At 45.4% G+C, this 20,112-nt stretch overlaps 1 protein-coding gene across 7 annotated transcripts in view; it reads left to right on the plus strand.

Annotated features, from left to right (window-relative positions):
• Positions 1–17,382, plus strand: part of apbb2b (amyloid beta (A4) precursor protein-binding, family B, member 2b) — a 70,513-nt gene extending 53,131 nt beyond the window's left edge. For 3 of the 7 annotated variants that reach the window (XM_018735898.2, XM_018735893.2, XM_018735899.2), the window contains 7 exons: positions 7,861–7,866; positions 9,087–9,201; positions 12,208–12,295; positions 13,186–13,269; positions 14,263–14,378; positions 15,970–16,152; positions 17,084–17,382. In XM_018735898.2, coding sequence (XP_018591414.1) covers positions 7,861–7,866; positions 9,087–9,201; positions 12,208–12,295; positions 13,186–13,269; positions 14,263–14,378; positions 15,970–16,152; positions 17,084–17,254 — 763 coding nt within the window. In that variant the 3' untranslated portion in view covers positions 17,255–17,382. Of the gene's footprint in view, positions 1–417; positions 796–7,860; positions 7,867–9,086; positions 9,202–12,207; positions 12,296–13,185; positions 13,270–14,262; positions 14,379–15,969; positions 16,153–17,083 lie in introns of those variants that run through there. The other 4 variants (XM_018735900.2, XM_018735894.2, XM_018735895.2 and 1 more) reach the window with 4 other exon arrangements.
• The last annotated feature ends 2,730 nt before the right edge of the window (positions 17,383–20,112 follow it).

Raw genomic sequence — 20,112 nt, forward strand, 5'->3', positions numbered from 1 at the left:
TAAATTGAACTTAATTTTCCCCACACTCATGGTATATAATGTCGAGTGTGTTTGAATCCCCCGAATCAGGGCTTCTTTTGACCGTCCCTTCAGCAGAACCCTCAGTGAAGACCGGATTGTACGGGTGTGGGTGTAGATGTTCCTGCTGTGCTCCGTTCTGCTCAGGGACAGCTGGAGACACGAGACATGAGCCCCGGGCTTCCGCACTAGGTGTCCACTGATCCTCCCGCGTTTGTTGTCGAATAATGGAACCTCTGCGGGGAGGGCGGTGCCACAGGACCCCTCAGTCACAGAGACACAGAGAGAGTGTGCCGCATTGTGTGTGTGTGTGTGTGTGTGTGTGTGTGTGTGTGTGAGAGAGACAGAGAGAGAGCGAGAGAGAGAGAGGGAGCGAGCATTTGTAGTTGTCTTTTTAATGTTTTCAGCACATGTATACAGACCCCATTCTCCCTCCCGTTTCTCCCTCTCTCCCCCGTCTCTCTCCCTCACACACACACTCACACACTCTGCCGTTTCTGTTCCACTATTGGCTGCTCTTTCCCTCCCTCTCTTTGGCTTTCCCATCTTTGCTCTCTCCGTGGAGGGAGACACAGGGGCACAGGGAGGCGAGCGCGTAGCAGCAGGGGCAGCAGTGGCACGTTACCTCCGGGGGCTTCTAGGGCGACACCGCGAGACCGGGGAGGGAGGTGAGGTGAGGGGAAGGGAAAGAGCAACGGGGGGTCGGGGGGTTGTAACAGTGGGGCGGTTAACGACCCACGGAGCATCGCGACGCTGACACGGGGACCTTCCTGCACGGTGAGTACACCCCAGCTTCACGGTCACCTCCCCCACACCCCCTGGAGCCTGGTGCAGGGGTGGGGGCTGAACGGAGGCTTTGGCTCAGCACCCTCAGTGTGGCAGCCAAGAGCAGAGCACCATCAATGCACGGGAGGGGGGTCACCAGACAGTTGCTACCTTGCATGTGTGACACCATTTCCACACCTGCGCTTACTATGCAGAGGATGTGTGAGCTGGCGCACTAGACTGCCGTCACGTTCAGCCACGCCTGCGCATCTCCGTGGATCGCCACAGAAGTTTGGGCACAAAGCTGATGAGTTGTCCTGGGCTGTGAGCTGTTGGCTGGAGTGCCACCGTCCTCCTGCGTCCGCAGGCCTGTGCGAGCGCACGGCTTCCACGCGCGCAGGGGACAGGTCCACGCGCCGTGCGCACGGACGCTGTTGCTGCTTACTGTCACTCTGATGGATGCAGTTTATTCCCACAGTCCACAGTGTGCATTTGCTCCAATCAAAACTTCATTTTCAGCTCACAGTTGATGCTGTCTAATGTGCAGTACATAAAATAACAGATCTCTTTCTGCCTTCAGTTTTATTGTATTAAATGAAAAACGGCAAAAAAATTTAATTATACATAACAGTTGAGTGAATAAATTATTGTATGAAACATCAGATGTTTTTAATTAATAAAATAGCTGGAATAAATATGGATGCTATTACTGCCACTGCCGAAATAGATGAATTGATGTGCGGCGGCGTGAATAATTAATTATAGCGGTAGCTGTGGCAGAAAGCTCTGTAAGTCTTGTATATTTCAGACCTCCATGCTGGCTGGTGCTGGTGACAGCTGTCTCATTTAAAACCCTGGTGTCCGCGCACTTCCTGCTTGCCTCTGTCCCGCTGTGATCAAAGTGTTTGTGTCAGGGCCCGGGTTCTCGACTCTTGTTTAACCTGTCGGTGCCCTGCTGGCCCCCTTCACATGTTGTTCTGTTGGGTTTCCTATGTTCTGTTACTCTGCTGTACTCTGCTCTACTCTAACTTCTTTTCCCCGCTTTGGTGGAGCCTGTCTGTGGTGAAGCCCCTGTTTTCTACCTTTTCTTTGTCTCTCAGTTCAGTCAGTTGTTGCCAGTGCCATTGTGCTATCCAGCCTGCATCCCATTGTCCAAAGGGCTCTTTGCCGCTGGTAGTCATGTGTGGAGCTTGGCTTAGTGGTGACCATGAGCCAAGCTGCACTCTGAGCTCTCAGAGAGTGATGGGATCCCTTTTCATACCACCTCATTCCCTCTTCTCCATCCCCATGACATTAATTGAGTGACTGACATGCTGAGGGTTGTGGTAGCTTTCCTCAAAGCCTTCTGAGGTCTCCTTCTGGTCTTAGTTCTGGTTTACCCAGTCAGGCACAGATCTTTCCCTGCGAAGCGAAACAGCTTTCCTCACCTATGCTTAATTAAAGGTCTCCAGAAGACCTTCAGAAATCCTCTGTCTCCCAAGGCGCTTTTCCTCTCATCCCTCTTTTACATTCCAGCTTCGTGCTCTTCGGACATTCCATAAATCTCAAGTAACAGTGCAAGAATGAAATAATTGTTTTCTGGAGCTTGCATTGTTTATTGCTCCTGAACAGTCAGGATTAGAAGCACCAGCATTGCTCTGTGGGCTTCAGGAGAGCAGATGATTGTGGAGGGATACTGTACGTTACAGATGTGTACCAAGAGCAGTCCATGGAAATCAGCCAATGAGGCTGTGATGTCTCACTTCTAAAAGGTCATCTTTTATTCCGATTCTGATGATATTGTGGGTAATGTTACTTGAAGTCTTCTACCTAGGACCATAATATGAAGAGTTTTCTTCATAGTTACTGCTTAGTGGTGTTCTGGCAAGGTTGTGTGAGTGACTGGTTGAGCACTAACGTGCGGGGATCTCCTGCGGAGGTAACATGAGTATGAGGCATGCAGAAAGCCCTGCCTTTGTTATGGTGAGAAGAACACCAGCAGAGAGGGGCTTTGGTAACGCTGACACACACAGAGTTGCACGCAGAGCAGACAAGCCCTATGGCTCTACTATCAAGTCGCTGCACCTTTTTTCAAACTGACATTGATTAAATTATGTTGAATGTTTTTTTTTCTGGCTTTATGAAGGTGTAATATAACGTGCATTTCCATAGGAAGGCCTAAAGAAGGGCGACGCCTTGGGCGGAGTGCACAGTACGTACTGCCCCTGGTGGCTGTGCCTTTCAACGTAACTCAATCTCTTCATCCACACGTGTCCTAATGTGGGGCTATAGCTCGTGAAGCAGGAATTTCACTCTGGAATTTCATTTAGTACCAAACAATGTCAACTTGTGTGGCGAGTTTGAATTCATTTGCATTGTTTTCATTCATTTCTTTTATCTTCGCTGTTGCGATAAATTAATTATCATATGTATTTATGTTTTTTGTGATCATTTGCTAAGCACACAGTACGTAACAGCTATGAAAGAGCTGAATGAACACAGGTAGACAGTCTTACAGTATTATTGACTCACTATTAAAGGGAAACAGCCTGGTTAAATTGGGTTATGATATCTGATATCACCCACTGAAGTAACTGTCCGTTTTAGTTGGATTTGCTGATGTTTTACTAAAAATGGCTGTTGGTTTTGGGGAACGAATAATATTTTTACCATTGAAGCTACTAGTAATCAGAATCAGAATCCAATTTATCTGGCCAAGTATGCACACACAGACAAGGAATTTGGTTTCGGTGCACAATGGCTAGTGTCGAGTAGACAAGACATATACACACATATAAACATACATACAACCAGTGCAAAGATGCTTTGACAGTACCGGAGAATAAGAGAAAATAACGAAGGATGGAATAAAAATGTATGAGAATTCACCTTACAAAGGATTTTTCAGGGACAAATTACCTCTGTAAGGTGAGGAAAGATTGTATTTCTTTTTATGTCATCGCACTCTACACTGTTACACTGAGTGCCATTCAACACTGAGTAGACGCACTAGGACAACACTAGCAGGAAATTCCTCAGGGGATCCCTCACATCTGCTCTCAGGCACCCTGAAGAAATGAACAAGCTCAGCTATATACTCAGCGTTCCACACATTTGGGTCACATTATCATATTTAGCATTCTAAAATGACTGTAATATTGCGCTTGTGTTTTTAGGAGTTGCCGCGCATAGCAAAGCTCAGTGTCACTTGCTGGGGACAGTGGTGTAAAAATGTGCGCGTATAAACAGAAGGACTGCCCACTGCGTCAAACGGCGTGATCCGGGAGGTTGTCATTGATGGAGAGTTGTGCCGTAATGGCAGTCAGTGGGAAAATGTAGCCGGGCGGCGACTCCAGATTGGATCAGGGCTTAGTCTTTCTCATTTCTTATTTGTCACATCGAGAGGAAGGTGCTCACACTGATTTAGCTGAACTCCAGCGGGTGCCAGCAGTGCTGCGTGTTCACACATTTTATCGTGAGTGAGTTGTACGTCCCTTTGGAGAAACGTGTGCCGAACAAATACATGTAAAATAAACGTAATGTAACGCGGGCTCCGGCTCACGCGCTGAAGTGCTCTAATTTATGTGTGATCCCAAAAAAACATCCTAGCTTGTACACTCACAGGCTCAAACACATTCACAGTCTCGCCGAGGAGGTGGCGCAGCACAGAACCAGATGGTGCAGCTCGCACGAGTCCCCACACACCCCCTACAGAGACTTAGTGCTCACATTGCCTTTCCCTGGGGCTGCTGTCAGCAGGGAGCCTGCTGGGAGTCTGTGCGAGTATGCATGTGTGTGTGCTTGTGTGTAACAGAGAGAGGAAGCTGTCACCACAGTTAAGAAAAAACCATGTGAGGACATCCCCGCCATCAGCTCCGATTTTCTCAAGTTTCGTAGAGGTTGTGTTAGGAGTCATTAATCTCTTTGAAAGGATAGTCTGTGCAAAGCCTCTATGGTAGTATGTGTGGGGTGTGTCAGTGTGAAGGGAGGTGTGTTCTACCACTCAACTGACAGCCCTGTAGAAAAGGTGCATTTCAGGTGTGTGAGCACTCTGGGATGTACTTCCCTCACTAGAAGTCCACCTGCCGCTGACAGCCACTCCAAAGTGTGGGCTATAAATAACCAGAATCTTGTGTGTTCCAGCCACATAAAGTCCTGGTGTCAGCTGTTGGAGGCCCTGGGTGCTGTTTGTACCCATGTACCCTGATTTTACCCATGTTGGATTACTCTCTTTCACCTAATTTTAAAATTTCAGTCTTATTAACCTGAGAGGATCACATCCTGGTGCATTCTGGGATATGAGTGAAGGGTTCAATATTAATTTTTTGTGTTTGGTTGTCCACGGTACAGGTACATACCTTCTACTTCTCCCATCAAATTTTCCACCTGTCCAATTCTGGAACATATTGGAAGAAGAAAAATGACTAAATGTCTTTACTTTAAATGAGTGAAATATCCCTTACAATTACAATCAAAGTGAAGCAATCAGGCTCACATAGAAGGGAAAATGGTTTAAAAATGCTCCAGCAGAAAGAAACCACCCAAAATAGCAAGTTGTTAGCGCTATTTTGTTTTCTTTCTGTGGGTCCTTTCTAGAGCAAAACAATTTTGAAACAAAAATGCATACGATAAAATCGGTGACAGCGCAGTTTCTTTAATATGAAATCAGTCAATGTTTGGCGTTGAATTCCTTAATACACACACACACACACACACAGACACACACACATTTTCAGAACCGCTTGTCCCTTACGGGGTCACGGGGAACCGGAGCCTACCCGGCAACACAGGGCGTAAGGCCAGAGGGGGAAAGGGACACACCCAGGATGGGACGCCAGTCCATCACAAGGCACCCCAAGCGGGACTCGAACCCCAGACCCACCGGAGAGTAGGACTGCAGTCCAACCCACTGCGCCACCGCACCCCAATTCCTTAATATTTTACCTTAATTTATTGTCCAACTATCCGTCTGACAGGTTTCAGAGTGATTCTACCTGCCTGACTAAAAACTTCAGCAAATTACTTGTCCCGGAGAGTTGGACAGCTGTTAATTTTGAGAACTACAGTCTGACCGAAAGGGAAACCACTGGGTGCAGGCGATGATGTGACTCAACTCCGTAGCCTCAGTATGTAGAGAAAAGGCATTGTGTGACTCCAAATACTTGTGTGTTTTGTGCCCTGAAAGGGTGCCTATGACATGTTGTGTGGGCTGTTCATGATCATCGGTAACCCAAGAGGTGTGTGATGGAGCAAGTTAGAGAGTTTCATGAGAGGGTGAGTGTTTAGTCGCCCCATCCCTGCCCTGTCTCCCTGTACGCTGTTCCCTGTTACCCCAGCCACCAGGTCCTAATGGGACAGCTGACAGGAGAGAGATGAGCCTTCAAACGAGAAGGACGTCTCCCTCTGGCCTGACAAGATGGGTGATGCTGAAGAAGGACAGTCATGGTGAAGAGTCCGGGTCCATGCGTTTCTCAGACCGGCAAACACATTGCGGCTCTGTCCTCCGAACATTTGATTGATTCACTGACAGGCGCCGAGCCTGCAGAGGCAATCCATTCAGGCAGCAGAACCTTAATCAGAGTCTTAGGTGGCAGGTGAGACTCAGGGAGAGTTGGAAAAAGGAGAGGTGTGAAACCACGAGGACGCTGGAGTATTACCACCACAGCGTTTTCATACCATCTTCTCGCAGCCTCTTTTGTCTTTAACTAATAACAGCTATAATGGTGTGTCAGATCAGCATGTCCTGAAGGAGGGGGCTGCTCGGCTTCCACACTGGAGCCCGTGGATGGGAGGGCTATGATGGGCATCCAGTAGAGCTGGAACCGTAGATAATTCCCTCAATTGGAGAACTGGCTTCTCCTTCTTGTTGGATGTCACTGAGTTGGCAGCGGCATCCTAATTACCGCTTGCAGCCATTTGTTTTTCATGGAGCGGTAAGGGTCATTACACTGGGCTGGGTGTGCATATGGCGCTGCATTATGGGCCATGTTGTGGTAAGGGGGGGTGAAAAGGAGTGTGGGCACTTCTTATTAAGTCAGCCTAGTTTCATACAATGTCCCCTGTTTGCTTTGTTTCAGAATCACCTGCTTCACCCTGAATGCTCCCTGGTTTATGCCTTTGTACATAAAATAAATTGGGCTCAAAAGCTGTGGTACTTTTGGGGGTTTAATGGGTTTCATAATATATCTGAGAGTTAGTCAGCACGGTGACAGCAGATGACGTAGTGGTTACTGCTCCTACCTTTGTGCTTGGAAGACCGAGGTTCAAATCTCACCTCCTGCTGTAGTACCCTTGATCAAGGTATTTACCCTGTTGCAATCAGGCAGCATTGGTTTATGACTCTTTTGGCTCTACCCGTGAAAGGATGGTTTGAGGTACAATGGGTTTGAGTTTTGAGTTTTTGTGCTGAGCTGGTGGAATGTGGGCATCGTGCTCAACCTTGGGACGACCCTTGCCTGACACTGAACGCCTGGGCTGATGGAGAGGGCATCCAAAGGAATGGTGAACCAAAGACATTGGTTAGCAACCTTCATCCCCACCATGTGTTAGCTCTCTGCACCAGTGGGTGTGACTTGTCCCCCTCCTACACCTCCACCCCGCCAAGCTCTGCCATGTCTGAACTCATAATCCCTACCTGAGGGCTGCTGCTTTCATTCACTCGGCGGGTCCCTTACTTCCTGCTGACGCACGCTGTTTCTGCTGCCCTTTCCACCCTTTGACTCGCAGCCCTGCCGCCCTCATTGCGTTCACTGTTCCACAGATGAGCTACAGACGTTGTAATTAACCTTGAATATCTCCTTCTTCTGTCCCCATCTGTCTGACATGGTGGGGGCCGCTACGTGTTGCGTGTGGAAAATGACTTTGTGTTAAAGCGAACTGAGGCTCATCGGACACAGATGGTGTCTCGAGCCGTAAGGAGGTGAATGGTGAGCCAAAGAGATGTGAATGGTATTACAGACCTGGCTGCTCTTCTGAGATGGGGGGCATTCTTGTTGTCACTCTGGACTTGCATGGTTTTGGTGGGTTTCTGTCCAGGGTGGGGATATCAATAACTCTTCTTTGCTCTTCTTTTTCTCTCCGCTGCTTCCCTGGACTCAGAGAGAGGTAAAGCTCCTTCCTTCCTCACTGCTCTGTCACTACGTTTTACTTGAGCTGCATTTGTGTTATACTACGGCCTTGCATTGTCATTGTGTTTACTTGGTTGTTTTCTCCACCTTGCCCATCTTGGGAAACTGTTTTCACTCTGGTTCTCTGCATCACAGAGGGTGTCACAGCTCATACTAGTAAAGGTAGCAAAGTACATTTACTTTTATTCATTGATCAGATGTGAGTACTGTTACTGCAGTATTTAGCTGACACCATCTAAGTGGACTTACAATGGGTAGATACACCACGTTAAGCTATAACACACATTCACCCATTTATATGGCAGAGCAGCATAACACACTCATTCACTTGGAGCTGATTGCTCTGATTACTTATAAATATCATTATCCATCAGCGCACAGGCAACTGAAGGCCAATTTTTTTCCTTTTTTTGTCTGAAAAGTAGAAAGTTTAATATTGTTATTCTGATGCGGCTCATCTCCTATGTTTTCCATGGCCACTGTTTATTAAGGAGGCGCTGTTTCATTCAAAAAATGGAAGTGGAAGCAGAACCTGGAGCAGGTTGATCATGGTCACTTGGGCAGAACTCAGCCCAGAAATAGACCCTGAGTGACACCACATGATCAGTTGTACTCATCTGCATGTCACCATACGCTACTATATGTCCACACAAGGAAATAAGCTTTGTGTCCTATTGGTCTTGACTCATCGATGTACTCCCACCTCTAGTCGCAGAGAGGAGATGAGGAAAAAACAGGAGTGTGCACAGAGAGATTTCACATTAACACACTGAAAGACACACAGAGTGAACCCATCCCACAGCCTGCCCCGGGATAGCGTCGTTTTTTTTTTCTGCCGTTATTGGATTTATTCATTACATCCCTATGGAGCCATTTACATGTGACCTTGGCGCCTATTATGCTGACAATTCACTTAGGGCGAGATCATGGGGAGTAGTGCTGAGCAGTGTGGGTCCTATGTTGATGTGTGACCTCCGTCTCCTAGCAAACTGTGCCTTTATCAGAGAGCTGCACAAATGGCAGTTGATATGCCATATGTGCATTTTGAATAGAAGTGGATCTAAATGCGTTTTCTGAAATTGAAGTAATAAATAATTGTTGTCAGCAAAAGGCAGCTTTAACACTGCATGAAGCTTCATAGACAACGATGCGTGTATCGGTAAAGTTAATAAGTGTTTTTTTGGTTCTTTTTTCCAGGGATTTTGCCTACGTAGCCAGAGACAAGGACACCCGGATACTAAAATGTCATGTGTTTCGATGTGACACTCCAGCAAAAGCCATCGCCACTAGTCTCCACGAAATCTGTTCTAAGGTACCTGTCTGTTTTTGTGCCCAAAATGGCATCAAGTCTGAGAAGACCCGAGTATTCATGCACGTCCTGTGCTAAACCAACAGGCGTTACTTGTAGATAAGGCTCACTGAGGAGAGCTGTGAGGTAGCTTCATGTTCCATTCATAAGGAGTATTCGCCCAACATCCTGGCGGCACTGGAGAACAAAAGAGGAGAGTTCTGTCCTTGAGCTCCCATTGTTCATCAGCAGAATGAACTCAAGAGAGCGGCTCATGGGAGCTTGCTGTTTCACGGTCATCTTCCTGGCTAGAAAGACGTTTCGAAGAGATTAGAGTCAAGTGCCATGGTTTCTGCAGCGGGGATGGGCTCCACAGCACTTGTTGAGGTGTCATGATGTGAGACCCCAGTGGGGGTTGAAGGAGCACTGTGCTTCTGCAGAACTGAACACTCCATGAACATTCTCTAAAAATAAGCCATAATGTTTCCTATCCCACAATTTGGTTATGATGGCTGTGATTCTATAACCTGGAATGGTTTCCTAGGAAGTGTCTGGGTGTTGACGCACTGCTTTTGTGGCTGGATGTGTAGATGTTAGTCTCCTCAAGGTGTGAAAGCAACACTGTGAAGTTCCCCCAGGATCAGAATAGTGAAGGCAAAAACCACTCGCCCAAGACGCTAATTTCTACACCCACTGACTATTCCTATGACTATTCCTATTCTGCTAAATGGTGCTGGTCCTGACAGATCCTATTAAATGTGCGTACAGGTAGTCCTCGGCTTGTGACAGGGTTCCATTCTGATGACCCTATTGTAAGTTGGCTTTATCATAAGCTGGAAATCCCCTTATATGAACTGAAAGGATATATAAGCAATTGACATGCAAGAATTCTATGTTGTGTGATTGAGCTTTGTTATATTTTTACAAATTTCACGCGTTATTCAAGTTAAAATAATTGTAACTACAGTATAACGATAATAATTTTCACTTTCAAAGTCAGTCAACTTTATTGGCATTCCACCTGTAGATGAGTTACACATACAGGTGAACAAAATTTTGTTTCTCTTGGACCTCCGTGCCACATAGAACATATAATGCAGTGTGTTACAAACACACACACCCTGGCTGAAACCGCTTGTCATAAGCAGGGTTGCAGCGAACTGGAGCCTAACCCGGCAACACGGGGCGCAAGGCTGGAGGGGGAGGGGACACACCCAGGACGAGACTCCAGTCCGCTGCAAAGCATCCCTAGCAGGACTCGAACCCCAGACCCACCGGAGAGCAGGACCCGGCCAAACCTGCTGCGCCACCGTGCTCCCCGTGTGTTACAAACAGATGAGTGCAAATACGGAACAGTTCAGTACACAGACTAGAGTCCGGTTACAATATAAATAATATACAGTATACACAATACTAAAAAAAGATTTGCATATGATATATACTACAAAAAATAAAACCATACAGGACAAGTAATTTACACTAGCACTATAAACAGTAAAACAGCAGATACTAGAGACAGTAGCATGAGCTACAGGAGCAGCACTTAAATAAAAAGGGGTGTGCCATGACAATTTAACAATTTTACTAGTTTTTGGAGTATTTTCATTTCTAAATATGTTTTCTTTCACTTTGTTTTTCACCACCATGAGAACGCTCACTTTTTTTGCTTGCTAGCCATTTTAAATAGAAAATAAATTCGGGGGAATCGCAAACAAAAAGTTTTGTAAAGCAAACACAGTTGCTGCTAGACGCCCAAATTCTGACTGTGATCCAAATAATAGCGGATATATTGTCCCGCGGCGGAGCAGCCAGTCCGTGTTATTGTAAAGCAGTTGGAGCGGTCGTCATTAGATATTACGACCAAATGTTGGGACTTGAAAATAATAAAATAAGGTTGATGGGACGCCCATCGTAAGTCTGGGTGCTCGTAAGTTACACATGTAAGTCGAGGACCACATGTGTACGTAAGTTTGCCACTTACGTGTAACTTTACACTTACAATCATGCACGTGGTGCACAAGAAAGGACTGAGTCTGTAGGTTACAGTTTGCTATGCTGCGCATCGAAACTCTGGGACAGAGAGTTTAACAGAATGAGAGGCGTTGCGTTCGCTTCCACAAGCTGTTCAGCGATTTCAGCCTTGGAGCCACTCTGCAGTTGAGCCCGTTTCCATTTTTTATTTATTTAGTTTTTTTTTTTTGCCTCCCAAAGTGGCAAGAGATGCAGATTTACCCTGACAAAGGAAAAGCTTTGATTAATGGCATCCATAATTTATTTGCTGCCGGGAGAAGCAGGTCTGCTAGAACGAGTTGTTGTGGAAACCCTTTTTCCAACAGGGCCCCTCGGTTCCACTCCAACCGGGCCGAACAGCGCGACCTCATTCGAAGCTCCTGCACGCGTTCCCCCGATGATGCCGATTGACGTCATACTGCTGGGGAGCAGCGCGGCAGTCTAGCTATCTTATCACTTAGCCAACATTCTATAGAGCACCGGGGTAGCCTGGGGCAATCCTAGGGTGGTCTGGAGAGTTCCTTAGTGCTTCAGCGAGCTTTACCTCCCACCGTGAAAACCAGTGTATGGACACTGGAATTAGAATTCAGGAATCAAACCAATTTTTGGTCTTTACATTTATATTTTATCATTTATCTGATTTTCTCGAAAGAAACTTACAGTGTTAAAGTACTGAAAATTATTTACCTATTCATACAGCTAGGTAATTTTTGCTGGAGCAATTTAGGGTATGTACCTTGATCTGTGTTACTACAACAGGAAGTGGGATTTGAATTTGCATCCTTTGAGTTAAAAGAGGGCAGCTCTGATCTTGTGCTTCCCTCAAGTCACTCTTCCTGAGGGCTGTGCACGTGCAGCATAACGCATTGCTCATCACGTGGTTGCGGTAGGTCAGTGTCGATGTAGGCGTGAAAGATAGTGTGGAACATGTGAATTGTTCTCATGGACTTTACATCAGCAACTCCAGCCTCCTTCAAACTCCTCTCACCTGTCGCCTCTCTTTGTCTGTTTCTCCCTCAGATTATGGCAGAACGCAAGAGTGCCAAGGCCCTGGCGGGGGGCTCATCGCAGGAGAGGGTGCACGCAGGACTGGAGCTCCCCTTGCAAGGTAGGCCCCCCTCAGCACATTCGGACCCCTCGAGCTGAGCCAAGTAGGGATTCCTCCTGAACTGGTGCACATTCTCAACATCTGAACTGCGAGTGATAAAATGGATATCACCGCTGCTTGTATGAGGATATGCGTTTAATCATCATTTAAAAGACAGATTTTAATTACCTGTAATCCATGTTATTAAGCATTTTGCCCCCCTGACTACTTGATGCTGCTAGCAACAGAAACATAGTGTCTGGGTGCAGTTTACTTAAGAAAGGCTGTGATGATTTTTCTGCTTTAGACACTATGAGTGCGTTCAAATGCGTATTTAGCATTTGAAGTGCGCTGCGGGGCAGGCCGGCTGATAGAGTGTGTCCCTGACCCTGGTAATAAATACATGAATGGAGCTGCTCAATAGCTCCACTTAGCTGAAATATTTAGCAGTGGCCATGAAGCAAGGCCTCCCCCACTGATTACTTTTTTATTTTGACTGAAATGTGCAGTCACAGCAACTCGGCGGCAGTCAAAATCAGCCCATAATGCCCCGGGTCATGATTACAGGGAGGAGGTGGGACACAGAATTGAATCGTGAAGCTTGATGTGCGGCAGTGCAGCTGTCGGCCTGTTTTGCGCGTTTTCTTTAGTACAATATACTGCAGCTCTTCTTTGCGCTGGGCATGCAGTGCCAGGCTGCCCTGCTCGGGGTTTAGCAGCATCTGCAGATAAAGCCGTTAGCAGCTTTTCTCAGAAGAATTCCTAATTATTCTTCAGATCTTCCTGGCAGTCATTTCCACAGCACTTAGCCTGAGCTGAGCTTGCACAGCGTGAGTGGGCTTTGCGTGTGTGTTTGCGTGTGTATGTGTGCAGGAGAGGCGCGCTTCTAATGCGTCTTTCCATTCTGTCAGCAGAGTTCCCCACCCCAAAGACAGAGCTGGTACAGAAGTTTCACGTGCTCTACCTGGGCATGCTTCCTGTGGCCAGGCCAATTGGTAAGGGTGTACTGTACACACACACACACACACACACACACACACACACACACATGCACGCACACGCACATACACACATATGCAACCTGAGACTCACACTCTGCATATCAGTCTGTTTTCACTCTCTGTCAGTCCTTCCTTCTGTGCTCTGTGCAGAACCTGTGGTGCAAATTTGTAAAATGTTTTTTCTCTGTGCAAAGAAAGGTGATAAAAAGAAGCATGAGGCATTTAAGGGCCCTTTTCCAGTGTTGCCTGTAGGGCTGTTGTTCAAGGAGCATTACAAGTATTTTTTATCCATGCTCTATTTGGGGATAGCGGCATCATTTCTGTATGACAAGAGGAATGCATAGAAGTACACTGGAGTATAAACTGTAGGAAGGGGTGAATCAGAGATATAATGGTATAGTGGTGGAGGTGGAGGTAGAGGTTCTGTTCTGTTGAAATCTGGTGCCCTGTAGCATGGTCCTCCTTTGTTCTCTTTTCTGGAGAAGCTGAAGAATGTGTGTGTGGGCATGGGTATATTTTGCTCATATTTCCTGTAATAAAAGGGCCAATATCCAGAAAATTCACTTGTCAGGTAGAAACAATAAAGCTTTTCCTTCCTATTTCATACCTGGCATAGTCATTGAAAAGGGAGTCCCAAGGTCTGAATAGACACAGCTGCTGAGCAAAGCCCTTGATGATCCCCTCCTCTTTGCTGTCCTAACTGTGTTGGGCTGGACTTTGAAGGAGACTTTGCAAGTTGTGTGCAATACTGGGAATGCGTGGTTAGTAATGTAGCACACATGAGTAAATGAGGAGTTAATAGTCTCAACTTACTAAAGGTAAGTACCCTGAAAGAGAGTGATAATATCATGAATTAATCTGGCCGTGAGTTGTGGTGCAAGTACTCTTTTTTTGGGGTTCTGCCTGCTTTGCACGTTTTGCAGTGTAGGGTCATACTTCTCAGACTCCTTCTGTCCTGCAAGTTCTAAACACTCTCTTTCTCTGCAGGAATGGACATTCTCAATGGAGCCATTGATGGGCTCATGACCTCCTCCACAAAGGACAACTGGATGCCCGTCATGCTGAGTGTGGCTGATGCCACTGTCACTGTCATCAAAGAGAAGGCAAGTGCTGTAACCCAGCTAGAAACAGACAGGTTGATTTCCTGCACGTGTTCATAATGACACAAGTGATACTGGCACAAATTCAATCAATTACTCAAAGTAGAAGAATAAATTAATAAAAAAATTTTGACAGTTTGAAATATTTCCAGTGCGCTATCCTTGAGCAAGTTTCCTGAATTGGTCCATTAAAAATTATACGTATATGTCTTATATTGATCTTTAAGTACCTTATAAACGGGGGGTCCGGTAGTGCAGTGGGTTGGACCGGGTCCTGCTCTCCGGTGGGTCTGGGGTTCGAGTCCCGCTTGGGGTGCCTTGTGACAGACTGGCGTCCCATCCTGGGTGTGTCCCCTCCCCCTCCAGCCTTAACGCCCTGTGTTGCTGGGTTAGGTTCTGGCTCCCCGCGACCCCGCATGGGACAAGCGGTTCAGACAATGTATGTATGTATGTATGTATCTATGTACCTTATAAACTGTTTTGGAAAAAAGCACCAGCTAATATAATCAATAATAATAGCATTGAATCTACTGTTTGGGTTGTGACATTATGTTTACCATAATGGGTGTTTATGATTGGGATTGTTAATGTATTATGTAGAAGTATATACACCTGTATCTCAACTTACAAACACAGTGGAAATGCGAGTCAGTTTGTAACTTGGAATTGTCCATAAATCCTCAGGTGTCACAGGAGAATCAAACAGTGGAATTAAAGCAGCATCAGATTCAGTGTAATGGAGGATCATGTGGTGTAAAAACTGAGAAAACTGGCTGCAAGGATGCACAACATAAATATGTTTGTCAGCAACTGGTTAATTTTGCTGTGAAAACAGCATAATAATAGAAACATACCTCTTGTTTATTCGCTGTGTAATATCTATAAAATTCTTAGCAAAAACAACAATTGTCTCTGGTCCGTTAAACTGCCTGCTCCATTACACCCTCCCTGTAGCTTGAGTTTCTATTCTGTGAAGGCATTTTGCTGCCTCTGTTGGCAGAAAATGGGACTACTGACCATTTTTTGCTCCCCAACAGAGAAATTTTTGAGAATAGCCTGGTGAAGAAAATGCTACTAAAATAAATAAATTAGCTTGGAACCATTTGTATTTTCAAAAACCTTAATTTGGATGTTTACTATATGAGGTCCTAGCGTATTCATGAACTGTAATTCTCCTACTCCACTGCTGCTGCATTACATTTACATTTACATTTATTCATTTAGCAGATGCTTTTGTCCAAAGTGACGTACATCTTAGCAAAAATACAATTTATGCATTACATTGAGAGAAGGAGACATAGCTGCAGACATGAAAGTCTCAAGCAAACCTAGTTTGTTCCCTACCACTTGCTGCACCGAGGTTCATCGTTCAAGTAGGTGCATAAGACACATGATAGACAAATCTCGATACCCACACCAATTTATTTCTTCATTTTTTAATTTTTTAAAATTTTTTTATTAAATATTATAAGATGTGCAAATGAGCAGTACAATACCATTGTAATGGCTGAATAAAGATTGCTGCCACGCCTTTTGAGGAAGAAGATACAGAGAACCTGGCAGCTAATAACCACATGTGTGTCTTCTTGGACAGGAAGAGGAAGAGGAAGTGCTGGTGGAGTGCCGAGTGCGCTTCTTGTCCTTCATGGGCGTCGGCCGTGACGTGCACAATTTCGCTTTCATTATGGATTCGGGGAACCAGCACTTTGAGTGCCACGTGTTCTGGTGTGAGCCCAATGCGGGCAGCGTGTCAGAGGCCGTGCAGGCTGCGTGCATGGTGAGTGATGACAAGAACCCAGCCACCAGGTCCACTTTCCCACCATCATCATATGCCTCTCTAGGCCTTGTTCCTGAACACCAGGGTTAATGTAACTCTGCCACTGTCTGCGACTTTTGCATGAATTTTCAATTAAAAAAACCAACCGAGAACATTTAAAACTGTGTTCCCTAAAGAGGCAGCTGTAGGAAGCAGCCTGGAGATAGTCGAGCCTATCATAACCGCATCTGGAACACCACAGTTACACCTTAAGACAGCGTGTGATTGTTTCCTACCATATTGATCAGTGTGTTCCTAAACGAATTTGCTGTATTGATTAATAGTGACATGGTTTTTCCACGCTCAATAACATACCCTACAGGAGACAAAGCTCACTCAGGCTCGAGGAGGTTCACAAGCCTTGTTCCGCATGCTGATAAAACCCACCCACATGTCATTACATTGTGGAAATGTCGGGTCTTCCTGTTTTCAGTAGCAGGGGAACATTTGCATAACCTCTTGTTTTAGTTCTCGGAAGAAATGTACGTTCATTGTGTTCCCTGGGTTCAAGTTCTTAGGTTAAGAACTTAGGTTCTCTTTTTTCAGCAGTGTAGACAAGGAAAAAATATGAATGTCAGGGGAATGAATATTACACAAAAAGAGTGAAATAAGTTCCTTACTCAATAGTATTTAGAGTTTTACAGATACCAGAGGTCAAGATGACACTGACATACTACTTGACCTCATTATGAAATATAAGAAAGAAAGTTTTTTTGCTACTTCATTTACTTTTATGAACATTACAGTTTGCAAGTAAGATGACGAGTGATCAGATATCAGTATCGATTCAGCGTGTATTTTCCAGAGACAACAGTCCCCACCCCCTGGAGGTGTGGCTTATGTGTATTTACATGTCTTATTCACCAAACCCAACTTCTCCTTTTCCCAACAGCTGCGTTACCAGAAGTGTTTGGTAGCCCGGCCCCCCTCCCAGAAGGCATGCTCGTCCTCCCCACCCTCGGACTCTGTGAGCCGGAGAGTGTCCACGAGTGTCAAGCGAGGCGTGCTGTCTCTCATTGACACTCTGAAACAGAAGCGGCCGGTACCCGAACTGCCCCAATAACAACTTACCTGAGCAATGTTCACGAAAATTCGACGATACAATAACAATGATAATAACGATGTACATAAATGCAGTGCATTACAGTAAAGCGCAACTGGTAACTTTAAAAAAAAAAAAAAAAAAAACTAGTGAAAAGTGAAAACTAGTGAAACAAAGAAATGTGGAAAAAAAAAAAGACAAAACGCGAAGCCAATGACAGCACACCACGCTGTCTGGTCACACGCATAGCTGCTGTCCCCGCTGTCTCGTCTCGTCTCCTGGTGTTCCTCCTTCCGTGTGCCGCCCCCAGCATGCTCACGGCCGCGCCCAGCCTTCGTCACGCGTGGGACCAAGAGAGTGCACGACCGTCTCAAGTGGATCCCTGTGGCTTCGCTGCTTTAAACCAAGGGAATCAGGAAGCGTGTTTGAAACCACTTGTAATGCACAGTATCCAACCTTTCTTTATTTTTTGACATTTGCTGCTCTGGATTATTGAAATCTTTCTCACTCATCGCCCTCCTTGCGTCCAGTGCTGGTCTAAAATGGATGTCAGAGAGTCATGTCTGTGTATCCTGCTCTCCGTCTGTAGTCACCGCTACTGGATCGCACAGACAGGATCCATAGGAGAGACATGGACATGACTTTTGTCCACAGCGGAGTCCCAGGTGCTCAGTCCATGGACGTTGTCCATTAGCAAGGTAGAACTCACTCTAAAAAATTAATGACACAGACTAAACTGTCATTACTGGTGAGGAATTAAATGACATTGGGGTACGTTGGTCTTTTGGAAACGCCTACTCTTTACAGCGCAAAAGGCAGCCTTGCTTTAGACAAACGTAATCCCGCATGACTAAGGCCACAGACGAGCCTAAGAGGCCAGAGATGTTGGCATGTGTCGGTGCACTCGGCCTCCATGAAGATTCTACTGGGACCCCACGCTGCTACAGACTGCACCCTGTCGCCTTGTGCCACCACCCAGAGCCAGCTGCATTTACCACAGACACAAAAATGACATACTGAAGGAGGGGAAGGTCGATGCACAAATGAATGTTTTTATATTTTTTATTTCAAATCCTTTTTCTTATTTTATTGTTGTTATTATTTCTGTTTTTATTGCTGTGTCTGAAGTCTTGGACTTGACTGGAGGGGATTGTGGAGGGACAGTGGATTAAATCACCTGTAGACATGTGATCCCTACATGTCACTACAGAGTGGGACTGGTGTGGGGTCTTGCTTAGCTCTTCCAGGTGTGACGACATCAATGACTCTGGCACTCCGTAAGGTGTGCAGATCAAACCCGAACTAGGACAGATGGCAAAAGAGGAGAGGGAAGTTTTTGTGAGATCCGTGGTTGTTTTCTTCCTTTGTTTGTATCCCCTTTGCTTCCTGTGTGTGTGAACGACGTCCTCCCAGTGTCCCCTCGATGTCCCCCCGGTGTCCTGTGGTATCTCTTTGCCGGTTTTGCGCCAGCACTCCTCTATTTTCACCCTTGCTAATCTGTCTGCCCTGAAGCCTTTTCTTTCCAAGAGGTTTAAATTGGGGGAAGCAATGTGAAGTAGTCACAAGTGTATATATTTATATATAATGTTTTGCAAACATTTATCACTTTATAAGCTATTTTTTATTTTCTATTTTTTTTTCTCGAAAGACTGTATTTCTAGCCAAAGTGTAAAGTTTCAAGGTATGTGGCATCAATGAACAAAAACAGAAGAAAAAAAGGAATGGGAAACCCGAAATGGATTATTTTATTTTACTGTCCTTTAGGCTGGTTTAGTCGTTGTAAAATTAGATGTTAACAGGCGTTATCTATGCATTGTATTGATCTAGCGGTTTTTGAAAGCAGAAACTTTGCCTTGCATGTCCTGGGACAACTAAAGGAAAATATGAAATTAACAGATATTTTTATTTTATTTATTCTATTTTTTATTGGAGTATATTGGTTTTATTATGTTGGACAGTTAATCCTGTTTTCTCTTATGCTCAGTCTCACTCAGAGTATCTAACGCTAGTAAGAAATCCAGTGTTTCACTCATTAGTAGCAAAACTGTACATTGAACTGATGACGACTGACGTCCAAGCATAGACGTCACTGGACAAATGTCTTCTGTCGCACTAAATGCAGGTTTGAATGAGCCAGCCTCACTGGTCTTGTCACTCTTCACCAGGAACAGGGCTTTAAAACGGAGGACAGCTACAGCAGCGATTCTGCATCAGAGCCTTACGTACAGTAAAATAGGTTCTCTGTTTTCCTTTTTTCTTTTTTTTTTTTTTTTTTTTTTACGTGACGGGGGAAATCAACAGAGCCAGATCTGGGGTTTAAGGTAGCTATGTTCTGCTAAACTGCACGTTAATTTTTTTCAAATTATTATGTGCATTCCTGTTTCTCAGAGACTAAAAAAGAATGAACATGAAGTGAACTGTTTTTGTACCGGTCCGTCTCATGTACTGTAGCCTTTGAAAGACGTTTTGACTTAACAGATGGTTAAGTCTGATGCGCTGTGTAATGGTGTGAAAGGAGTTTATCGCAGCCAGGTATTTCCAGTAGCTAAACTCTCATCTGGAAACTGCTCTTCAGATCAATATGGAGGAGGGTCAGCAAGCAAAGAGCTGTAGAGAAGCTGAGACGGGTGCTGGATGGAGGTAACTCGTGTTAGACTTTAGACTACGCCATCATACGCAGCTCCGCAAAGTGTTGCGCTACCTTCTGCTTATCGACTTTTCAACTAACAGATCTCCACTCGAGCTTGGTCCAGCTAGAGCAATTCTAGGCAAAGGCACACAACCCTAAGTGTATCCCACAAAATGTTCAATGCAGTTGATTAACATCCAGAACAACGTTAGTTAAACACACAAACACACATGGAAAACAAAACTGAAAA

The sequence above is a fragment of the Scleropages formosus genome, chromosome 16 (assembly GCF_900964775.1).
Source record: "Scleropages formosus chromosome 16, fSclFor1.1, whole genome shotgun sequence".
Classification (NCBI taxonomy): Eukaryota; Metazoa; Chordata; class Actinopteri; order Osteoglossiformes; family Osteoglossidae; genus Scleropages; species Scleropages formosus.